Raw genomic sequence first — 25,080 nt, 5'->3', positions numbered from 1 at the left:
TAATTAAAATATTTTAAATCCTTTGAAATTTCTCAAATTCCTTCATATTCCTTGAAACTCTTTAAATTCGTAGAAATCTCTTGAAATAAAATTTAATTTACTCCCTAAAATTCTCTAGAAATTAATTAAAATCCCTTGAAATCGTAAAAGTCAATTAAACTAAGTAGAAATCACGAGAAATTTCTGGCTTATAAATTAAATTAAAAATATTCATTAAATTTATTTCACTTATTTTTTCATCCCGCTGAAATTGAGAATATATTTAATTTATTTATAAAGTGTCTTACTTTAAATGCTCTGGTCCAAGACGCTGCATTTTAATAGTTTCATTATTGCAAGTACGATCGTAGAAAGGATTTGTTCTTTCTGCAAAATAATCCATTATATTTGTTGGATTTAGTATTGGTATCCAAGCACTGTCGTGCCATGATAACGCCAATGGATTATCTGAAATTACCAAAATAATTTCAAACTTACTGTTCAAAAATATTTTCAAGATTGGAGTTTTTCTGAGAAGATAAATTCCTTATAAAATCTGATAAAAATAGCTTTGCCATATTTAAAAGAAATTTGTTAATGTTTCATTTACGTTATGATGATATTTTAACTTTTATTTGAAATTTTAATAATTCCCAGCATTTCTTTAAAACGTCATTTTTATCATTTCGCAAAATAGTTAAATTTTCAACAAAACAGTATCATTTTTAAATAAATAATTGATTTTTTTAGAAGACTGTTAAACACTAAAGCTAAAAAGTAAAATCCTTTAAAAAACATTTGAATTTAAATCTCGAAAGATGAATTTTCAAAAAAAAATGTAATAGCCGTATTTTTAACAAAACAGTATAATTTTTAAACAAATTATTGATTTTTATAGAAGACTGTTAAATATTAAAGCTAAAACGTAAAATGCTTTAAAAAACAGTTGACTTTAAATCTCGAAAGATGTATTTAAAAAAAAAATGTAATAGTTTTATTTTTAACAAAAAAGAATAAATTTCTTTTTTTCAATTTTTAACCAATAATCGAAAAGTCACATTTTCAGTTAAAAAATTTAATTTTAGAGAAACAAACAAATAATTGTTTAACGAGACAAATTTTCAAACGAGAAGAATCATATGCAGTTTTAAAAAAATAGTGGAAATTTTAAATATAAAAGATCAATTTTCAACCAAAAATTGAAAAGTTAAATTTTCAGTTAAAAATTGAAAAGTTAAATTTTTTGTGAAAAATTGAAAAGTTAAATTTTTAGTAAAAAAATTGAAAAGTTAAATTTTCAGTAAAAAAATTATTTTTCAACAACATAGTTCAATTCTCACAGGAGAGATGTATTTTCAACCAAAAAAGAAGAAATAAAAATCAAGATTATTTTTTTTTCTAACAAAAAAAAGACAAATTTGAAACTAAAAAAATTAATTAAGAACCAAATATGGAAAAAATACATTTGCAGTCTAAAAGATCAATTTTAAACAAATAAAAAAAAACATTTTTCAACCATTGGGATGAAATTCCAAATAAATTGATGAATATTCAAAAAAAAACTAAAGGACGAATTTTCAAACAAATAGTTGAATTTGAAACTAAAAAAAATCAATATTCCCTAAAAAATAAATAAGTCGATGAGATTTAAAAAAAACTTTTATTTTCTGCTAAATTGTTCCATTTTTAACAAAAAAAAAAGAAGAAATAAACGTCAAGATTATTTTTTTTATCAAAAAAGACGAATTTTAAATTAAAATATTAGTTTTCAACCAAAAATGGAAGTTACATTCTCAGTAAAAAAGAATAAATTTTCAACAAACAAAAAAAAACGATTTTTGAACCAAAGAGTTGAATTTTCAAATTTTAAAAAAATAATAATTTTTATGTCATTTTCTACGAAATAGTTTAATTCTCTCCAGAGAGATTAGATTTCAACAAAAATTATTTTTAATCAAGCTGTTACACTTTCAATCAAAAAAGAGGAAATAAAAATAAAGAAGATTATCTTTTTACAAAAAAATAAATAAGAATTTTAAGCTAAACAATTAGTTTTCAACCACAAATAAGTTGACTTTTCAGTAAAAAATGTAATTTAAAACCAAAAAAAGGAAATTTTTAACTAGAATAGTTAAATATTCAGTTAAAAAAATTAATTTTCAACGACAAAAAACGATTTTTGAACAAATAGGATGAATTTCCAAATAAATTGATGAATATTCAACAAAAGACGAATTTTCAATCAAATAATTGAATTTTCAACTAAAAAAAATCAATATTCCCTAAAAAATAAATAAGCTTATGCGATTAAAAAAAACTTTTATTTTCTACTAAACTGTTCCACTTTAACAAAAAAAGAGGGAATAAAAGCCAAGATTACTTTTTTTATATAACAAGACGAATTATAAATTGAAAAATTAGTTTTCAACCAAAAATGGAAGTTACATTCTCAGTAAAAAAAATCAATGTCCAACAAAAAAAAACAACATTTTTGAACTAAAGGATGGAATTTTCAACTAAAATGATGAATATTCAACAACCCAAAATAACTTTTGTTTAAAAAGATTTTTTATTTTGACGAAATTTCAACTATAAAAGATCAATTTTCCACCGAAAATTGAAAAGTTAAATTTTCAGTGAAAAATTGAAACGTTACATTGGCACGAAAGAAACTAAAAAGTTAAATTTTCAAGAGAAAAATAAAAAAGTTAAATTTTTCGTGAAAAAAATTAATTTTCAACAAATAAACGATTTTTCAACAACATAGTTCAATTTTCACAAAAGAGATGCATTTTTAAACAAAAAAGAAGAAATAAAAATCAGGATTATTATTTTCTAACAAAAAAAGTCGAATATCCAGCAAAAAAATTAATTAAGAACCAAAAATTGATTTAATTTAAAAAAAAAAAACAGAAAAAAAGATTTTCAATTAGAATAGTTAATTATTCAGTTAAAAAAATTAATTTACAACAACAAATAAACGATTTTTCAACAATATAGTTCAATTCTCACAAAAGAGATGGATTTTTAACCAAAAAAGAAGAAATAAAAATCAAGATTTTTTTTTAAAGACGGATTTCAAACTAAAAAAATTAATTAAGAACAAAAAATGGACAAAGACAAAAAAACGATTTTTGAACCAATGGGAAGAATTTCCAAATAAATTGATGAATATTCAGTGAAAAGACGAATTTTAAAACAAATATTTAAATTTTTAACTTAAAAAATCAATATTCCCTAAAAAATAAATAAGTTGATGCGATTAAAAAAAAAATTATTTCCTACTAAACTCATCCATTTTTAACGAAAAAAAGAGAAAAAAGCCAAGATTACTGTTTTTATAAAAAAAGATGAATTTTAAATTGAAAAATTAGTTTTCAATCAAAAATGGAAGTTACGTTTTCAGTAAAAAAATCAATTTACAACAAAAAATTTGAAACAAATAGTTGAATTTTCAAACTGAAAATATCCATTTTCAACTAAAAATGGAACAGTTAAATTTTCAGTAAAAAAATCATTTTTATTTAATTTCCAACGAAATAATTTAATTTTCTCCAGAGAGATGAGATTTCAATAAAAATTATTTTCAATCAAGCTGTTACATTTTCAATCCAAAAAGAGGAAATAAAAACCAAGAAGATTATCTTTTTACCAAAAAATACGAATTTTAAACTAAACAATGAATTTTCAACCAAAAATAAGTTAACTTTTTAGTAAAAAAAAAAAATTAATTAGAAACAAAATTTTAACTAGAATAGTTAAATTTTCAATTGAAAAATTTGTTTTTAAACGATTCTTGAAACGGAATTCAATATTTAACTAACATAATTTATAGTTTTTTAAATAAAGTTAACCTTCAACCAAGTAGTTTCGTTTTCATTTTCAACCTAAGCAGTTGCATTTTAGACAAAAGTTTAAATTCCTACTAAAATAAATGAATTTTTAAACTAAAAAGACGAATTTAAAAAAAAAAAGAGTTGAATTTTAAACAAAATAGTTCGATTTTCAAACCAAAAATACCAATGGTCAAAGAAACAGTTAAATTTCCGAACAAAAAGGAACACTTTGTGAAAAAAATATTTAATTTTCAATTGAATAATAAAGAAATGCAAGGTTAATAAATCACTAAAAAAAATCTGATATTTGCAAGGTTATTTTTTTACTTTTCTGGCGAATTAATTTCCCTGGTTTCCCTATTTTCCCTGACTTACGACCAACTTTTCAAAAAAAAAAGTAAAAAAATTTGGGTCGCCTAAAATATTAATAAACTAATTTTTTATCCGAAATGATGTTAAAATTTAACCAATCTAAAAAAGACTACAAATTTCTAAATCTAAGATTTTGTAGGGTTATGTTCAACGGGATATGATAAATATTACAATTTTCATGAATGCACAGCAAAAAGTAGACAAATATTTTCTTACCTGTTACAGAAGGTCGTACGGGAATCATTTTTTTCTCTTAAAAAGTTATCACTTCGCAAAAAACACCTGTAAGCACACAAAAAATCCGAAAATTCATTCAAAAACATTAACAAACCAAACTCTTACCAAGCCCTCTGGTGAGAAATTTACTAAGCATAACAGTATCGTACAAAGTGATTTAAATTTGGATTCTTAAACCTTAATATCCAAAATCAAAATCACATCAAAATATTCTCCACATTCATTACAAATTTGAATATTTATTATTATGTGGAACTTATTTCCCTGCTAGAAAATTTTATAAACTCCAAGTTTGAAATTTGAAAAATGAGTCTCATCACCTCATAAATCAGTTTGTAGATAAAATCGTTAAAATGTGAATATAATTGGTAATTTTATATGGAAATAACTTTATTTGATGGCAAAAGACGGGGCAATCGACAAAGTTAAGATTAACTTTTAATAAAATATTACAAATTGCAAATTAGAACCATTAAAAGTAAACACGGCCCTGTTCAGTGACGCACATTCACATATTTGACATATTTCCCAAAACCCCACATTGCTCACAAGTGTTTTCTTATAAATCTGAAATCACGATTCAATGTTATATAAAAGCAATTTTCGAATTTTCGGATTTTCGAGATTCCATGTGCGAAAATCTAGATGAGAAAAGTGAAAAGGTGTCTAGTTTTTCTGAAAAATCTGGAAGAAATTGGATCTTTTGTGTGGCTATTGATGCCCTCTCCAATTTTGGGAATTTCAGGTAAAAATAGAAATTTCGTTTCTACCTCGAAAATTTCACAGGACTATTAATCATTTTTATTTCAATAAATAAATGATAGTGTTTAATTTAGCATGTAATTTGGGTATGTGGCCTATACTTTTTGAAGTATTTTAGATTTGAGGTTAACTTAATGTTTATAATTGGTAATGCGTCCAGAATAACTTTCGTTATTATTTTCGATCCTGAAGCTAAAATTATCTTTTTTTAAAGTTTCTATTTCTAGAGTTTTTGTCTCGAATACAAATCGAGAATCAAAACCACGGAGTTTTATTTCTTCTAAAAATAAATATATCTTAGAATTTTCGAATTTGAAAATTTATCTATTTTTGTAGAAGTTATATATTTTTTTGTTAAAACCACAACTTTGGTTCAAAATTTTTTTTTTCGGTTGCAAATTCATCCATTTTTGTAGAAATTGCATTTTTTGTTGTTAAAAATTACAATTTTATTTGAAAATCAATCTTTTTTTTCGATGATTCAACTATCTTGTTGGTTAAAAATTTCTCTTTTTGATTTGCAGTTTCAGATATATTTTTTGAAAATTCATCTTTTTGGGTTTAAAATGAAGTTGTTCTTTGAGAAATTTAATTTTTGTTGTTGAAAATCACAATTTTGCTTAGAAATTGATTTTTTGTTAATTATTTAACGATTTTGTTGAAAATTCGTCGAAAATTTATCTATTTATGTAGAAATTATATATATTTTTTAAATCACAACTTTGATAACTGGTATTTATTCGTTGATGGTTCAATAATTTGTTTCAAAATTTGACATATATTTTGGTACAGATTGCATATTTTTTTGTTAAAAATCACAACCTTAATTGAAAATCTATTTTTTTTAACGTTATAATTTTTTTTGTATGAAATTATTATTTTCGGATTGAAAATTCAACTGTATTGTAAAAAAATTGTCCTTTGGGATTGAAAATTCATCTATTTTGGAAGAAATTGCATGTTTTTGTTGTTAAAAATCTCGACTTTTTATCAAATTTCGTCTGTTTTGGTTCAAAATCCAACTGCTTCGTTGAAACTTGAACTACTTTCTGAAAATTCATTTTTTTTGTAATAATTCATCTTCTTGGGTAGAAAATTCCACTTTTTGGTTGTAAATTATAATTTTTGTTGCAAGTTATAATTTTTATGGATAATTACTATTTTCAAGTTAAAAATTTAATATTTTTGTAGAAAATTCGTATTTTTGGATTCAGCTGTATAGCAGAAAATAATTTTGTTGTTTAAATTGAAACTTTTAATTCGACTTTATGGTTGAAAAGAGCACCTATTTTTCTAGGAATTTCTTATTTTTTTCTTAACAATCACAATTTTTTAATTAAAAATTAATATATTTTGGTTGAGAATTAAACATTTTTGTTAAAAATATATCTTTTTTTTTATTGAATTCAGCGATTTTTTGTTTAAAATATAATTCCTTTTTTTTTGTTTGTTTGATGATTCATAATTTTTGTTGTTAAACCTTTTTTTCTTGATTAAAATTTAATTATATTTTTGAATATTTGTTGTTTCAGTTGTAAATTAACTCAACTATTACATAGAAATTTAATGTTCTTGGTTAAAAATTCAGCCGATTGGTTGAAAATTTAACTATGTCGTTAACAATTTTTATTTTGTTGGAATTTTTTTATTTATTTAAAATTTAACTATTCTTTTTTTCTTAATTTGTTTGTTTTTGCTTGAAAATATATTTTCTTGGTTGAAAATTAAACTATGCTATTCATGGTAGATAATTTAGATTTTTAATTGAAATCTTATATATTTTGTTTTTGAATATTTATCATTTTAGTTAAAAATGTTATTTTTTACAAATAAAAATTGAACAATTACATTTTTTTTTAATTGATCAATTTCGATAAAAATCTAGTCTTGTTCGTTGAAAATTTAACTATTTCGGTAAAGATTTTGTTTTCAATTAATTTTTTTACTGAGACTGTAACTATTTTTAGAGTTTAATTTTTTTTAGATGATAATGCATGTATTTTTTTTGCAAATTTGTCGTTTTTGGTAGAAAATTAATCTTTTAATCTTTTGGTTTGAAAATTCAACTGTTTATATAAAAAAATGTATTGTAATTTTGAAAATGTATTTTATTTGGTTGAAAACTAACGTTTTTTTATTAAAAATTTAACCATTTATAACTATTAAAATATAAATACTTTTTTGTTGTTGAGGATTTTAGTCAAAAATGAATTTTTTTCGTTTTTTTACTGGAAAATTATTTTTTTTATCTAAAAATGTTACTAATCTATTTTTGTTTAAGAATTGAAATTTTTAGTTCAAAATTCATTTATTTTATTAAAAACTGTTGAAAATTTATTTTTCCTGGTTTAAAAATTGTTTTCAACTAAAAATATAATTTTTGGTTCAAAATCTATCTTTCTGACTTGAAAACACAATTATTTAATTGAAAATGTACATATTTTATACACGTTTAACGTAATTTGTAGATGACCTTTTATAAAATTTTGTATGACTCTTGTCGCTAAATTTTTTTTGGTATTTATACCAAAAAAATGTAGAACGGTCCAGGAAAAAAAAAAATTTATCAGGAGAAGACAGGGTATTTTGAAATTCTGATTTTGGTACCCAAAAAATTGCAATTCCAATTTTATCGCTCAATTTTATAAATTACTTCCGGTAGCGCGTATTTGTTTTGGTCGCAGTTCGATGTCACGAGTGGCTTTGATTTACGGAAGTGACCCTGAATCTCTTGATAGAATGGAGTCTGTCAGCTATTAACGGCATCTTGTCTGCAGAAAGCTTTTTTTCCCCCCTCGTCGCTTAAAATAAATCGCTCCGAAGAAGCTTTTTGCTCTCTGCCTTCCGCAGTAACGTACTTAGCCAAGAAACTTACACATCTTTACTCGAAATCAGATTTTAGGTTATGTAAGCGTGCCCAAAGAATTTTCATACTTCGTTTAGGAATTTCCTAGATCTATTTTACAAAAAGAATTGATAGTATAGATTTTTTCCACTGAAAATATTACATTCATTTTAAAATAGAGACTTTAAGACAATTTTGTGTCGTTTTAATCACAAATCAATTTTCGAAGCGAGATACCTTACGTTTCTCCATCTCGCGTTTTAATTCGTGAATAACTCTAAAATATTTGTAACTAAATTTCTGATTTTTTTTTAGAGGAGATTGAGCAGAATGGCAAGAGAGTATTTCAACTCTTTTTTTTAGAACTTTATGTTTAAAAATTTGATTAAGTAAATGTGCAAAAGCGAAAAATCGTTTTATCGATTTCGTAGAGGCTTCAATGGATCTCTTGAGTTGTTGAATAGAGCTAAACTAAAGCTTCAATGGAAAGAAAGAGTCTGTGATAGTAGCTGAGCACCAATGAATTAAGTCTCTGGGGTGCAAAGGTTTAAATAGACTCGTCCCTTGTGTCAGCGCCAAATGTCATTTAAAAATTCATTGTCATGGCCTGACATCGAACTGAATTGATCGATTTCCTGCTGGGAGTAATTTTTAATTTTTTTGGCTGACTGTGAGAATAAAAAATACTCAAAAATGGTGGTTCTAGAAATTTACTACCGGGCTATTTATAGTTCGCGTAGTGCCTTGTAAGTGACTTTTAATATAAAAAAAAGGAAATTCTGAGTATCTTTTACGTGAAAGTGGATTTTGTATTTGCAGAGAAATCATGAAAGACACACCGTACAATATCATTCCAATTCATCAAAAACCTGAATTAATTGATCAATGCTGTAAACTTTTGAATTCGGAATGGCACAGAAGCGATAAAACACGGTACGTTATGAAAAAGGTAAACCTATTTTTGGTTAAAATACTAAAAAAATAATTGTTTTAAATACTCTGAATATTGTGTGCGCTGGGTTGCCTGTTTCAGGCGCAAAAAGAAAAGTTTTGAGGCGCAAAACAAACATTTTTAATTAAAAAAAAAAAAAAAAGAATAAGAACATTTTCTGGAAAAAACTCTGTTCTAAACAGGACAATTGCATTTAGATTATGTGATAAAAATATTACGTTTAAAAATCCAAACTTTTCGAAGTATATCGGATCAAGCGAAACCGACTCGTATTTGAAGCACCTTAAGCTTCTCTTTATAACTTGATCAAAATTCATTTTTAGGTTGATTCATCATTTTAAGATAAAATCTTTTCTTTTTTTGTCAAAGTTTAACTATTTTTAAGAGTTTAACCATTTTTAAAAATTTTTTGTTGTTGTAAATTAATATTTTTAACTGAAAGTATAACTATTTTATGTTTAGTTTAACATTTATCTTCAGGTGAAAATTCATTTAAAAATTAAAAATTTATGTATTTTGTTAAAAATTTATCTTATTTTCTATAAAATTAATCTTTTTGGTTGAATATTCATTTTTTTTTATCATATATATATTTTTTTAATGAATTTCTGAATTATAATATAATTTTTTTTGCATATTTTGTTGGGAATTTACGTTTTTTTATTGAAAATTCAACTACTTACGGTTAGAAGTTAAACTCTTTTGTGAAATATTAATTTTTTTGATGGAAGATTCATCACTTAAATAAAAAACTTATCTCATTTTAAAAATTTGACTACTTTCTTGAAAATTAATTTTTCAACAAAAAATTTAACTATTCTAGTAGAAAATTTTACTATTTTTCTGAAAGCCCGATTTTGTTGTTGTTAAGAATTAGATTTTTGACCGAAAATTAAACTATTCCATTTGGTGATTGAAATTTCACCTTTTTTGTATAACAATTCAACTATTTGGTTGAAAATTGATATTTTTATTACAAAATTAAACAATTTTTTTTTAAATTCATGTAGTTTATGGAAAATTCGTCTTTTTTATAGAAAATTAATTTTATTTGTTGCAAATTTATCTTTTCGGTAGGTACAAAATTCAGCAATTTCAGTTTAAGATTGGTCTTTTTAATTGAAAATTCATCAGTTTGGTTTTAAGTTAATTTTTCAACTAAAAATTTAATCGTTTAATTTTGGATATTAAATGAACCTTTTCGAGTTGAAAATTTAACAATTAGGATGTGGATTTGTGTTTTTTCACTGAAAATTCATTTATTTTGTCGAAAATTTACGTATTTTGTTTAAAAAAAAGTTTTTCATGAAAACTCGACTTCTTTGGTAAAAAAATTATGCTTTTTTCCTTGAATTTTAATCTCATTGTTGAAAAATTCTTCTTTTTGGTTGAAAATTCAAGTATTCCAGTTAAATATTCATCGTTTGAGTTGCAAATTCCATTTTTTAGGTTACAAATAAAATTACTTGTTTGAAAAAAACTCTTTCGTTAAAAATTAATTTTTTTATTGAAGATTCATAATTTTCATTAAAAATTCATATCTCTATTTTTTAAGAATGAGCTATTTATTTGAAATTTTGTTTTTTCTTTGGATGAAAAAGATTTTTTTTTTACCGAAAATTTAACTATTTTATTAAAAATTTGTTTCTTTTTTTATTCAAAATAATTTGTATCTTAACTGAAAATTAAAATACTATTTCAATTGAATATCCCATAAATTGAGTTTAAAGCTCATTTTTTTATTGTAAATGTAATTATAAGTTTTGGTTAAGAATTTATGCTTTTTAATAAAAATAATTATTTTTTTGTTGTTGAAAGTTCAACTATTTCAGTGAAGGATTAATTATTTTAGTTAAAAATTCATCAGTTAAGATGAAAATTCATTTGTTTGGTTAAAAAATTTGGTTAAAAATGTATGTATTTTGTTAAAAATTTATCTTATTTTCTATAATATTAATATTTTTGGTTGAATATTCATTTTTTTTATTATCATTTTTTTTTTTATTTCTGAGTTAAAATATAATTTTTTTCATCTTTCGTTGGGAATTTACGTTTTTTTTTCTTGGAAATTCAACTACTTGCGGTTAGAAGCTAAACTCTTTTGTGCAAAATTAATTCTTTTGTTTTTAAGATTCATCACTTTAATTAAAAATTCATCTCAATTTAAAAAATTTAAAAAAAAAATGTTTTTGATAGAAAATCGACTTTTGGTAAAAAATAATATTTTTCCTTGAATTTTAATTTCATTGTTGAAAAATTCTTCTTTTTGGTTGAAAATGGAAAATTTTGGATGAAAAGAAAATTTTTTACCGATAATTTAACTATTTTATTAAAAATTTGTTTCTTTTTCGGTTAAAATAATGTTTTTCTTAACTGAAAATCAAAATACCATTCCAGTTGAATATTCCATAATTTTAGTTAAAAATTAATTCATTTTATAATTTTTTGCTCTGTTATGTTAAAGAATGTTTAGAATGAACGTCGTGATTAAAAATAAATGTTTGCATTTTGCGAAAAATATAAATATTACATTTTGTTTGATCGGGAAAATTGGAAAACTTCCCCAGAAAAAACCGGGAAATGACGTCGAATTTGAAAAGTCATCCATTTTGTTAAAAATTTGTCCTTTATTTTGGTAGAAAATTCATCTTTTGGGTAAAAATTTATTTTTGTGGTTGAAGATCCATTGTTTTAGTTCAAAATTAATTTCTTACCTTAAAAATTAAACTAAATTTTTAAAAATTAGTTTTTTTTGTTAAAAATGGATTTTAAAATTTTTCTTTAGTGCTTTTTTTTCCTTTTTTGGTAGACATTTAACCTTTTGCTTGAAAATTAATCTTTTTGGTTCAAAATTTTAAGTATTTTATAGAAAATTCATCTATTCTCTTGAAAATTGGTTTATTCTTGTCAAACAAATTTAATTATTGGGTTAAAAAATCGTTTTTTTATTGTTGAAGATTCATCAATTTAGTTAAAAACTAATTTCTTCGCTCAAAAATGTAACTATTTTCTTGAAAATTCAATTTTTCTTGTGTTGAAAACGAATTTTTCGACCTAAAACGAAGATTTTTCATTTTTTTTTTAAAATGTATCTTTTCTAGTCAAGAATTCTTGGTTCTGCTGGGCGGAAAATTCAATTATTTTCATAGACAATGCATATTTTTCAGTTGTAAATTCAACTTTTTTGTTAAAAATTCTTTTTTTATTTAAAAATTAGTCTGTTTTGGTTAAGGATTTAAATAATTTTTTGAAAATAATTTTTTTTTTTCATTTAAAATTCATCACTTTATTATTAATTCTTGGTTAAAAAGAAACTGCCTTGTTGAAAATTAACTTTTTCGTTGAAAAATCCATATTTTCGGGTTAAAAATTCAACTCTATCACAAAAAATTCGCATTTTGGCTTAAATGTTTGACAATTAGAATGCAATTTTTTTATATCTAGACTATAAAATCTTTATTTATTGAAAATTCGTCTTGTGTGTTGAAAAATTCTACATTCATATTGAAAGTTGAATTATTTTCTTAAAATTTTTTGTTTTTTCTTTGTTTGAAGATTCATCATTTTAGTTTTAAAATAATGCCTGGTTGAAAATTCGTTTTTCAATTTTTTAAATTCATTTTTTAAATGAAAATGTAGTTTTTCTATTTTTGGTTGACATTTTTTTAAATTGAAAATTCATCTTCTTTTAGTGAAAAAATAATTTCTGGATTGAAATTACCTTTTTTTTTGTCAAAAGTACAAATATTTTCTTGATACTCTTTTTTGTTGGCTGAAAATTATTATTTTTAACTAAAAATTTAACTTTTATATTTCAATTGAAAATTTATATTTTTAATTAACTATTGTTCTTGTATGGTTGATAATTCGTCTTTGTTTTTGTATAAAAATAATCTTTTTGGTAGAAATTTCCTCTTAATGGGTTAAAAATTCAAATATTTTGTTGAAAAAAGTTTTTTTTTCAATTTAAAAATGTAACTTTGATATTTTAATTGAAGATATTTCTTTTTTTAGTTAAAAATTTAACTATTTGCTTGAAAATTCGCTTTTTGTTTGTATACAATTAATCTTTTATTCTTAAAAAATTAGATTTCCCCTTTTTGGTTGAAAATTGATTTTTTAAAGTTGAAAATTCGCCTTTTTTAGTGGCATATATTAGTTTTTTTTTGGTTCGACAGGCTTTAGGGAAAATTAGCTTATTTGCTTGAGAGATCAATGATTTTGATGACATGTTTTTCTTTTTTAACTGAAAATGTCACTTTGCTATTTCAATTAAAAATTTATATTTTTAATTGAAAATTATTGTTTTTTGGTTGGAAATTCGTCTTTGTTTTTATAGAAAACTATTCTTTTTTTTTTTTGAAAATTCATTTTTTTGGTTACAAATTTAATTAATTTTAAATTAATTTTCTCAACTGAAAATGTAACTTTGCTATTTTAATTGCAAATTTATATTTTTTTGAAAGAAATTTTCATTTTTTGTTCGTGTAAAATTAATCTTTTAAGCCTTCAGAAAGTAGATTTTCTCTTTTTTGGTTAAAAATTTATGTTTTTAGAGGAAATTTAATATTTTCTGTTTAGCAGTTGAACTATTCTTGTTAAAAATTAATATTTTTAGTAGCAGATTCATCATTTTAGTTAATAATTGATCTCTTTCGTTGAAAATTAAAATATTTTGTTGAAAATTCTTTTTTATTGTTGGTTAAAAATTGATCTTTTTTAATGGAATGTTTGTCTTCTTTTTGTAGAAAACTAATTTTCTTGATTAGAATTTCCTCTTTATTGGTTAAAATGCATATATTTTGTTAAATATTTTTCTTTTTTTGTTGAAAATTATTATTTTTAATTTTACTGAAAATGTAACTTCGCTATTTTCATTGAAAATGTATATTTTTAATCGAAAAATATTCTTTTTTGGTTGAAAATTCGTCGTTGGTTTTGTAAAAAACTAATCTTTTTGGGTCTAAATTTCCTCTTTATTTTTTAAAAATTCAAATATTTTGTTGAAACCTAATTTTTTGTTCGTTGAAAATTAATTCTTGTAACTGAAATATTACTTCGCTATTTTAATTGAAAGTTTATATTTTTAATGGAAAATTATTATTTTTTGGTTAGAAATTACGTTTTTGTTTTTGTAGAAAACTAATATTTTTGGTTTAAATTTTCTCTTTATTAATTAAAAATTCAAAAATATTTTGTAGTAAACTAGTTTTTTTGGTTAAAATTTCCTCTTTATTGTTTAAAAATTCAAATATTTTGTTGAAAACTAATTTTTTGTTGGTTGAAAATTAATTTTTGTAACGGAAAATTTAGCTTCGCTATTTTAATAAAAAGTTTATAATTTTAATTAAGAATTGTTCCTTTTTGGTTGGAAATCAGTTTTTGTTTTTGTAGAAAACTATTTTTTTTATTGAAATTTCCTTTTTAGTTGAAAATTAAAATATTTTGTTAAAAATTCATTTTTATTTTTGGTTGAAAAATAATTTGTAACTGAAAATTTAACTATTGTAACTATTTATTTATAAATTATTTTTCTTCGTATTTATTTAACTTTTTACACAGCAAATATATCTTTTCCGTTTCTGTTTGAAAGTCGATAATTTTATTTGAAAATTTGTCTCTTTTGTTCAGAATTAAACTTTTCCATTTTTGGTTAAAAAGTTGTATTTTTATTTATTTTTGAGGATTCATTTTTTTCTGCTGAAGATTTAATTTTTATGGTTGCGAATTCAATTGTATCACAGAAAATTCGTATTCTGGCTTAAAAGTTCAACAATATTTAGATCAACTTTTTTTCTATCTTGATTGTAAAATCTTTATTTGTTGAAAATTCATCTTGTGTGTTGAAAAATTCATCATTAAAATTGAAAGTTGCACTATTTTGTTAATTTTTATTTGTTTGAAGATTAATTTTTTAAATGTAAAATGAATTTTTGAAACTGAAAATGCAGCTTTTCCCTTTTTGGTTAAAAATTGATATTCTTTAATGGAATATTCGTTTTCTTTTTGTAGAATACTAATTTTTTTGTTGAAATTTCCTCTTTAAGGGTTAAAATTTAAATATTTTGTTAAACTTTTTTTTTTAAATTATAAATTTTTTTTACAGAAAATGAAACTTTGTTATTTCAAATAAAAATTTATATTTAGAATTGAAAATTGTTCTTTTTTCGGTTGGAAATTCGTCTTTGTTTTTGTAGAAAACTAATCTTTTTGGGCCTAAATTTCCTCTTTATTGTTTAAAAAATCAAATATTTTGCTGAAAACTAAGCTTTTGTGGTTTGAAAATTAATTTTTGTAACTGAAAATGTAACTTCGGTATTTTAATTGAAAGTTTATATTTTTAGTCGAAAATTATTCTTTTTTGGTTGGAAATTCGTCTTTTTTTTTGTAGAAAACTAATCTTTTTGGTTGGAATTTTCTCATAATTGGTTAAAAATTCAAATAATTTGTTGAAGACCAATTTTTTTTCGTTGGAAAATAGTTTATGTAACTGAACATATTTCTTTTTTTTTTGTTGAAAATCGAAAGTTTATATTTTCATTTGAAAATTTTTATTTTTTGGTTAAAAAATTTTTTTTTGTATAAAATTAAGCTTTTAATCTTAAAAAAAGTAGATTTTCCCTTTTTGGTTAGAAATCAATCCTTTTTAATTGAAAATTCGTCTTTGGTTTTGTATAAAACTAATTTCTTGATTGACATTTCCCCTTTATTGGTTAAAATTTCAAACATTTTGTTGAAAACCATTGTTGTTGGTTAAAAATGTTAATTTTCAACTGAAAATATTTCTTTTTTTTTTCCTTTTTGTTTGAAATTAGATCCTTTTAAATTGAAAATACGTCATTGGTTTTGTAAGAAACTAATCTTTTTGGGTCTAAATTTCCCCTTTATTGTTTAAAAATTCAAATATTTAGTTGAAAACTAATTTTTTGTTGGTTGAAAATTAATTTTGGTAACTGAAAATTTAACTTTACTATTTCAATTGAAAATTTATATTTTTAATCGAAAAATATGCTTTTTTGTTTGAAAATTGGTCTTTTTTGTAGAAAATTAATATTTTTGGTTAAAATTTCCTCCTTATTGGTTAAAAATGCAAATATTTGGTTAAAAACTAATTTTTTTCGTTGAAAATTATTTTATATAACTGAAAATATTTCTTTTTTCCTTTTTGTTGGAAAATGGATTCTTTTTAATTGAAAATTCGTCTTTGGTTTGGTAGAAAATTGATTTTCTTCATTGAAATTTAAAATATTTTTTTGAAACTCATTTTTGTTGATTAAAAATGATTATTTTCAACTAAAAATGTAACTTTGCTATTTCAATTGAAAATTATTCTTTTCTGGTTGGAAATTCGTCTTTGTTTTTGTAGAAAACTAATATTTTGGTTAAACTTTCCTCCTTTTTAATTAAAAATTCGTGTTTGGTTTTATGGAAACCTAATTTTCTTAATTGAAATTTCCTCTTTATTGGTTAAAATTTCAAATATTTTGTTGCAAATTTTTTTTTGTAACTGAAAATGTAACTTCGCTATTTTAATTGGATTGAAAATTGTTCTTTTTTGGTTGGAACTTCGCCATTGTTATGATAAAAAAACTATTCTTTTTTATTGAAATTGCCTCTGTATTGCTTCAAAGTTCAAATTTTTTGTTGGTTGAAAATTAATTTTTTTAACCGAAAATGTAACTTCGCTATTTTAATTAAAAATTCATATTTCATTAAAAAATTTTTAAAAATTGATTTTTTAGGTAAAAAATCGCCTTTTTTGTTAAAAATTCTTTTTTTGTTCGAAAATTAGTCTCTTTCGTTTGAGGATTTAAATAATTTGTTGAAATTTTTTTAAATCTAAAATTCATCACTTTATTCTTAATTCTTTGTTATGAGGGCACTGCCTTATTGAAAATTAACTTTTTTGTGGAAATTTCATAATTTCTGGTTAAAAATTCAACTCTAGCACAGAAAATTCGTATTTTGACTCAAAAGTTTAACAATTTGAATGAAATTTTTTTATATCTCGGCTATAAAATCTTTATTTATTGAAAATTCGTCTTTTGTGTTGAAAAATTCTACATTCAAATTGAAAGTTGAATTCTTTTCTTAAAATTGTTTGTTTCTTCTTTGTTGGAAGACTTATCATTTTTAGTTTAAAAATAATTTCTGGTGAAAAATTAGTTTTTTTAATGAAAATGTAGTTTTTATATTTTTGGTTAAAATTTTTTTTAATCGAAAATTTATCTTCTATTTGTAAGAAAATAATGTCTGGATTGAAATTACGTCTTTATTGGTCAAATATTCAAATATTATGTTGATACTGATTTTTGTTGATGAGAATGATTATTTTTAGCTGAAAATGTAACTTTTCTATTTCAATTGATAATTTACATTTTTAATTGACAATTGTTCTTGTTTGGTTGAAAATTTGACCTTGTTTTTGTATAAAAATAATATTTTTGGTAGAAATGTCCTCTATTGGTTAAAAATTTTTTAAAAATGGATTTTTTTTAGGTAAAAAATCGCCTTTTTATTTGAAAATTGATCATTTTTTGTTAGAAGTTAAACTATTTTTGTTCGTAGAGTTATCACTTTAATTATAATTTATCTTTTTAGTTGAAAATTCGTTTTTATTTTTGGTTGAAAATTAATTTTTTAGTTGAAAATTTAACTGTTCCATATTTGGTTCAAAATGTATATTTTTAATTGAAAATTGTTCTTTTTTAGTTTAATTTGTAACTATTTGCTTAAAAATTCATTTTCTCTGTGAAAATTCATATTTTCAGTTTAAAAAGTCAACTTTCTTTATTTGTAGAAAATTCGTTTGTTTTGTTGAAAATTCATAATTTTATTTTAAATTTCGTCTCTTTTGTTCAAAATTAAAATTTTCCATTTTTGGTTCAAAAGTTGTATTTCTTATTAATTTTTTTCTGTTGAAAATTGAATTTTTTGGGTTGCGAATTCAGCTATTTTTGGTTGAAGCTTAATCTTTGTTGATTGAAAATTCGACTCTTTCGTCAAAAATTTATCTTTGTAAGTAGAAAATTTGGTGAAAGATTTAAAATTCAACTATTTTGTTAAAAATGTAAGTATTTTGTTAAAGTCACTTATTTTTTTCGAAAATGATTGAACTTTAATCTTCCTTCTTTGAAAGTTGAAGAAATTCGTTAAAACTGTAATCATTTTGTTGAAAATTCAATTATAATTTGGCTAAAAAGTCATATTTTTTGTTTGAAAATTCAACTGGTCTTCTTAAAATTTCTTTTTTTTTTTAATTGAAAATGATCTTTTATTGTATAAAAGTCACGTTTTTTGTTGAAAATAAATAAACAATTTTTAAATTTTAGTAAAATGATGTAACTTTTTAAATTCAATTTTCCGAAATCGGTTTTATTTTTCTATTTATCACAGACTTAGAACTTTGAGGACTTCCTGTGATAAATTTCCAACATCTTTGGTTCTTCTCGACAATGAAAAAGTAATTGGACACAGCAAAATTTCTTTGATACCCAGCATAGACGATTGTTGTGTTATAGAATCTTGTAAGTAATTTAAAAAGAAAATGAGATCATAATCTAAAATAAAAATAAAATAAAAAGACTCATAAATAATTTTTGTAGTCGTGATCAGTCGAGAATACAGATCGCAAGGCCTGGGTTCAATTCTGTTGCGTGGGGTCGAACAATACGTTTCGAAAAAGGGAATAAGAAGAGTCTATTTATCGACAAAAGACCAAGAAGGGTTCTATCGAAAAAATGGATATTCAGTCTGTGAGCCTCTCAATTTGCACAGTTTCGCCGATTATATCAATTCCAGCATTCCAGTCAACGAAAACGACAACATGAACGTGAACGTGATCGAAAACGACAAAAATGAGAGGAACAAGGAGAGAATTCAAAATGTATTTTCAGGAGCCCCGCCTCCTCCGCCAATGCCGAATTTCGTTGAGAAAAAACGAGCAGAAAACATGAAACACATCTATATGATGAAAAACTTGTAGTTCTTTCTCCAATTATTTATTTATATTATGTAACCGTATTTATTTTTAAAATGTATAACTTCATATACCTCGCTCGATATTTATGTAAATATGCACACCCATTTTTGAGATGGTAACATTTTTACCTAGAATACGAATAACAAAGTCTTGTGATTACAGTGTAATATATAATATATAAATATGTTTCGCAAATAAAGTTTTGAAAATATTTATGGATTGAGTTTGTGGACCTTAGAAACGCTTCTGTTTTTTTTTTTTTTTTTTTACAAATTAATGAATATTTTCCCTTCACAGAACTATTATTTGCTGAATTGAAAATTTATATTTTTAATCAAAAAATCTTCTTTTTTGCTTGGAAATTCGTCTTGTTTTTGTAGAAAACTAATAATTTTAGTTGAAATTTCCTCTTTATTGTTTAAAAATTCAAATATTTTGTTGAATATGAATTTTTTGTTGAAATTTCAAATATTTTGTTGAAATTCATTTTTGTTGATTAAAAATGATCATTTTTAACTGAAAATGTAACTTGACTATTTCAATTAAAAATTTATATTTTCAATTGAAAAACATTTTTTTGTTGTTGAAAATTTGCCATTGTTTTTGTAGAAAACTAATCTTTTTGGGTCTAAATTTCCTCTTCATTGTTTGAAAATTCAAATATTTTATTGAAAACTAATTTTTTGTTGGTTGAAAATTAATTTTTGTAACGGAAAATGTAACTTTGCTATTTTAATTGAAAATTATTATTTTCTGCTAGGAAATTCATCTTCGTTTTTGTAGAAAACTAATATTTTTGTGTTGAAATTTCCTCTTTATTAATTAAAAATTCAAAGATTTTGTTGAAAACTAATTTTTTTCTTAAAATATAAAATAAATGGCTAAAACCCATTTTTGTTGATTAAAAATTATCATTTTTAACTGAAAATGTAACTTTGCTATTTCAATTGAAAATTTATATTTTTAATTGAAAAATATTCTTTTTTGGTTGTAAATTCGTTTTTTATTTTGTAAAAAACTAATCTTTTCGGTCTAAATTTCCTCTTTATTGTTTAAAAATTCAAATATTTTGTTAAAAAATACTTTTTATGTCGCTTGAAAATTAATTTTTGTAACTTAAAATGTAACCAGTCTATTTTAATTAAAAGTTTATATTTTGAGTGAAAAAATATTCTTTTTTGATTAGAAATTCGTATTTTTTTTGTAGATAACTAATCGTTTTGGTTTAAATTTCCTCTTTATTGGTTAAAAATTCAAATATTTTGTTAAAGAATAATTTTTTTCGTTGAAAACGAGTTTATGTAAGTGAAAATATTTCTTTTTTTTTTCCTTTTTGTTTGAAAATGGATCCCTTACAATTGAAAATTCGTCTTTGGTTTTGTAGAAAACTAATTTTCTTCATTGAAATTTCCTCTTTATTGTTTGAAATTTCAAATATTTTGTTGTAAAATAATTTTTCGTTAGTTGAAAATTAATTTTTGTAACTGACAATGTAATTACTCTATTTTAATTGAAAGTTTATATTTTTAATAAAAAATTATTCTTTTTTGGTTAGAAATTCGTCTTTTTTTGTAGAAAACTAATTTTTTCGGTTGAAATTTCCTCTTTTTTCGTTAAAAATTCAAATATTTTGTTAAAGTGTAATTTTTTTCGTCGAAAATAAGTTTATGAAACTGAAAATATTTCTTTTTTTTCCCTTTTTGTTTGGAAATGGATCCCTTACAATTGAAAATTCGTCTTTGGTTTTGTAGAAAACAAATTTTCTTTATTGAAATTTCCTCTTTATTGATTGAAATTTCAAATATTTTGTTGAAAAATAATTTTACGTTAGTGGAAAATTAATTTTTGTAACTGAAAATATAACTTTGCTATTTTAAGTGAAAATGATTATTTTCTGATGGAAATTCATCTTTGTTTTTGTAGAAAACTAATATTTTTGTGTTGAAATTTCCTCTTTACTAATTAAAAATTCAAATATTTTGTTGAAAACTAATTTTTTATTGGTTGACAATTAATTTTTGTAACCGAAAATATAGGTTTTCCCTTTTTGGTTGAAAATTGATCCTTTTCAAATGAAAATTCGCCTTTCGTTTTGTAGAAAATTATTTTTTGATTGAAATTTTCCTTTTATTGGCTGAAATTTCAACTATTTTATTCCAACATACTTTTGTTGGTAAAAATGATCATTTTTAACTGAAAATATAACTTTGCTATTTTAATTGAAAATTTATATTTTTTATTGAAAAATATTCTCTTTTTGTTGAAAATTTGTCTTTGTTTTTGTAGAAAATTAATGTTTTTGGTTCTAAATTTCATCTTTATTGTTTAAAAATTCAAACATTTTATTGAAAACTAATTTTTTGTTGTTTGAAAATCAATTTTTGTAACTGAAAATGTAACTTTGCTATTTTAATTGAAAATTATTATTTTCTGACTCATTTTTGTTGAATAAAAATTATCATTTTTAACTGAAAATGTAACTTTACTATTTCAATTGAAAATTTATATTTTTACTTGAAAAATATTATTTTTTGGTTGTAAATTCGTATTTTATTTTGTAGAAAACTAATCTTTTGGGTCTAAATTTCCTCTTTATTGTTTAAAAATTCCAATATTTTGTTGAAAAATAATGGTAATGTTGGTTGAAAATTAATTTTTGTAACTTAAAATGTAACTACTCTATTTTAATTGAAAGTTTATATTTTGAATAAAAAAATATTCTTTTTTGATTAGAAATTTGTCTTTTTTTTGTAGCAAACTAATCTTTTTGGTTGAAATTGTCTCTTTATTGGTTAAAAATTCAAATATTTTGTTAAAGCGTAATTTTTTTCGTTGAAAATAAGTTTATGTAACTGAAAAGATTTCTTTTTCTTTTTGTTTGAAAATGGATCCCTTACAACTGAAAAGTCGCCTTTGGTTTTGTAGACAACTAATTTTCTTCATTGAAATTTCCTCTTTATTGTTTGAAATTTCAAATATTTTGTTGAAAAATAATTTTTCGTTAGTTGAAAATAAATTTTTGTAACTGAAAATGTAACTTTGCTATTTTAATTGAAAATTATTCTTTTTTGGTACGAAATTCATCTTTATTTTTGTAGAAAACTAATATTTTTGATTGAAATTTCCTCTTTGTTAATTAAAAATTCAAATATTTTGTTGAAAATTATTTTTTTTTGTTGGTTGAAAATTAATTTTTGTAACTGAAAATGTAGTTTTTCCCTTTTTGGTTGATAATTAAATTAAATTATCCCTTTATTGGTTGAAATTTCAACTATTTTGTTGAAACTCATTTTTGTTGGTTAAAAATGATCTTTTTTAACTGAAATTGTAACTTTGCGATTTCAATTGAAAATTTATATTTTTTATTGAAAAATATTATTTTTTGGTTGAAAATTCGTCTTTTACTTTGTAGAAAACTAAAATTTTGGGTTAAAAATGTCCTCTTCATTAATTAAAAATTCAAAAGTTTGGTTGAAAACTAATTTTTTGTTGGTTGCAAATTAATTTTTGTAACTGAAAATGTAGCTCTTCCCTTTTTGGTTGAAAATTGATCCTTTTCAAATGAAAATTCGTCTTTGGTTTTGTAGAAAATTATTTTTCTTGTTTGAAATTTTCCCTTTATTGGCTGAAATTTCAACTATTTTGTTGAAACACATTTTTGTTGGTAAAAATGATCATTTTTATGTAAAAATATTTCTTTGTTTCCCTTTTTTGTTTCAAACTAGATCCTTTTTAATTGAAAATTCATCTTTGGTTTTTTGGAAACTAATCTTTTTGAGTCTAAATTTCCTCTTTATTGTTTAAAAATGTAAATATTTGGTTGAAAACTAATTTTTTTTTTGGTTGAAAATTAATTTTTGTAATCGAAAATGTAACTTCGCTATTATAATTGAAAGTTTACAATTTTAAATGAAAATTGTTCTTTTTTGGTTGGAAATTCGTATTTGTTTTTATAGAAAACTAATATTTTTGGTTCTAAATTTCATCTTTATTGGTTAAAATTTCAAATATTTTGTTGAAAACTAATTTTTTGTTGGTTGAAAATTAATTTTTGTAACTGAAAATATAACTTTATTATTTTAATTGAAAGTTTATATTTGTAATTGAAAAATATTTTTTTTTGGCTTAAAATTCGTCCTTCTTTTTGTAGAAAACTAATATTTTGGGTTGAACTTTCCTCTTTGTTGGTTCAAAATTCAAATATTTTGTTTAAACTCATTTTTGTTGGTTAAAAAAAATCTTTTTTAACTTAAATTGTAACTTTGCTATTTCAATTGAAAATTTATATTTTTTATTGAAAAATATTATTTTTTGGGTGAAAATTCGTCTTTGATTTTTTAGAAAACTCATCTTTTTGATTGAAACTTCCTCTTTGTCGGTTTGAAATTCAAATCTTCTTTAAAAAATAATTTTTTTTTGGTTGAAAATTATTTTTTTTAACTGAAAATGTAACTTGGCTATTTTAATTGTTTAGAAATTAAATTAGTTATTTGAAAATGCATGGTTTTTGTGAAAAATTCGGTAAAGAAATATAATTTCACTCGGAACAGGGAATTTTCGACATGGATCGGGACTTTTTAAAAAGAATTAAAACTGGAATTTAGGAAAAAATGAGTTTAACAAATCCATTTTCCAAGTCAAAATTTGGTACAATTTAAAAGTTCCTTCTTCCATATTTAAGAAAAATAAAGTAATTCAAGTAGTTTTTCGAGCAGAAGTAGTATTTCGAAGAGGAAATATTTGTAAATTATAATATACTTTTTTTTTACACTTTTCGTTGGGAATTTTTTTTAAGAATTAGATTTTTAACTGAAAATTAAACTATTATATTTTTGTAGTTGAAATATTATCTTATTTTTAATAATAATCCAACTATTTGGTTGAAAAACGATATTCTTTATTTTAAAATTAAATAATTTTCTTCAACATTTATATAATTTATGGAAAATTCTACTTTTTTTGTAGATAGTTACTTTTAATGGTTGAAAATTTATATTTTTGGTTGGTGTTAAATTCAACTGCTCTATTGATTATTTATCGATATAGTTGAAAATTTATCAGTTTGGTTGAAAGTTAATTTTTTTGACTGAAAATTTAACCGTTCCACTTTGAGTTGAAAGTGTACCTTTGCTAGTTCAAAATTAAAAAATTTGGATGTCAATTTGTCCTTTTTTATTGAAAATTCATTGCTTTTGTTGAAAATTGACGTGTTTTAAAAATGTTCTTGATATAAAATTGACTTTTTTAGTAGAAAATGAGTTTTTTCTTTTAATGTTAATCTTATTGTAGAAAAATCCTTGTTTTTAGTTAAAAATTCAAATAGTTGTTTAAAAAGTTATGTTTCTTTGTGAAAAAATCACATTTTTATGTAGAAAATTAATTTTTAGAATTGAAAATTCATCTTTTTAGCATAAAATTTAACCATTCCAGTCGCAGATTCATCATTTTAAGTAACAACTCATCAATTTGGATGGAAATTTTATCGTTTCTTGATCAAAATTCAACAGTTCGGATGAAAATTTATCGGTTTTAATTGAAAAATTATCTTTTTCTTTGCAATTTAATTTTCTTCTAGGTATAATAATTCTCCTTTTGGGTTAAAAATTCCAGCATTACTGTTATTTATCATTATAGTGAAAATTCATATTTTAGGTTGGAAAACTTGGTTGAAAGTTAAACTCTTTTGTTGGTTGACATTTCTTCATTTTTATCAAAAATTCATTTCCTAGTTTGAAATATGAGATAATTGATTAAAACCTTTTTGAGAAGGAATATTTTGCCAAAAATTTAATTATTTTGTTGACATTTTGGAGGGGGGGGGGGGGGGGTTATCATTTTATTTTTTAAACTGAAAATGTAACTATGATCCCAGATGAATATACCACAATCTTAGATAAAAATTTATCTCTTTTGTTCAACATTCAATTTTTGGAAAAAACTGAATTATTCAATATTCAGTTAAAACATGATCTTTTGTAGTTGAAAATTCATCTCTTGGAAAATGTACCTACTTGGCAGTCTGATAAGTCCCTGCAAAATGAAACACGGAGACGTTTTTTTGGCCAAAGTCGGTTTTATTTTTCAACATACTCTCCTTTTAGGTCGATACAGCGAG

At 22.4% G+C, this 25,080-nt stretch overlaps 2 protein-coding genes across 7 annotated transcripts in view; one reads left to right on the top strand and one right to left on the bottom strand.

The window, feature by feature from the left end:
- LOC117173051 (mediator of RNA polymerase II transcription subunit 6) overlaps nucleotides 1-4,531 on the bottom strand; it is a 56,361-nt gene extending 51,830 nt beyond the window's left edge. For 3 of the 4 annotated variants that reach the window (XR_004467096.1, XR_004467097.1, XM_033361423.1), the window contains exons 1-2: nucleotides 4,404-4,531; nucleotides 288-447 (exon numbers count right to left, since the gene is read on the bottom strand). Coding sequence is in view for 1 of the 4 variants with exons in the window: in XM_033361423.1 (XP_033217314.1) it covers nucleotides 288-447; nucleotides 4,404-4,431 (188 nt within the window). In the remaining 3 variants the exon portion in view is untranslated. The remainder of the gene's footprint in view (nucleotides 1-287; nucleotides 448-4,403) is intronic. The other variant, XR_004467098.1, reaches the window with a different exon arrangement.
- Nucleotides 4,532-4,948: 417 nt separating this feature from the next.
- On the top strand, nucleotides 4,949-19,180 carry LOC117172569 (N-alpha-acetyltransferase 80). Of its 3 annotated transcripts, none has more exons than XM_033360635.1 (4): nucleotides 4,949-5,169; nucleotides 8,851-8,964; nucleotides 18,380-18,510; nucleotides 18,589-19,180. In XM_033360635.1, exons 1-4 carry the CDS (start codon nucleotides 5,054-5,056, stop codon nucleotides 18,966-18,968), a joined length of 741 nt encoding a protein of 246 aa, XP_033216526.1. In that variant the 5' UTR covers nucleotides 4,949-5,053; the 3' UTR covers nucleotides 18,969-19,180. The 3 variants fall into 3 exon arrangements, with proteins under 3 accessions (XP_033216526.1, XP_033216528.1, XP_033216527.1); XM_033360636.1 differs by lacking the exon at nucleotides 4,949-5,169 and adding an exon at nucleotides 8,361-8,777; XM_033360637.1 differs by lacking the exon at nucleotides 8,851-8,964.
- Nucleotides 19,181-25,080: the final 5,900 nt, after the last annotated feature.

Source organism: Belonocnema kinseyi, chromosome 5 (genome assembly GCF_010883055.1).
Source record: "Belonocnema kinseyi isolate 2016_QV_RU_SX_M_011 chromosome 5, B_treatae_v1, whole genome shotgun sequence".
NCBI classification, from domain to species: domain Eukaryota; kingdom Metazoa; phylum Arthropoda; class Insecta; order Hymenoptera; family Cynipidae; genus Belonocnema; species Belonocnema kinseyi.
This window is presented reverse-complemented; position numbering and strand designations above follow the sequence as displayed.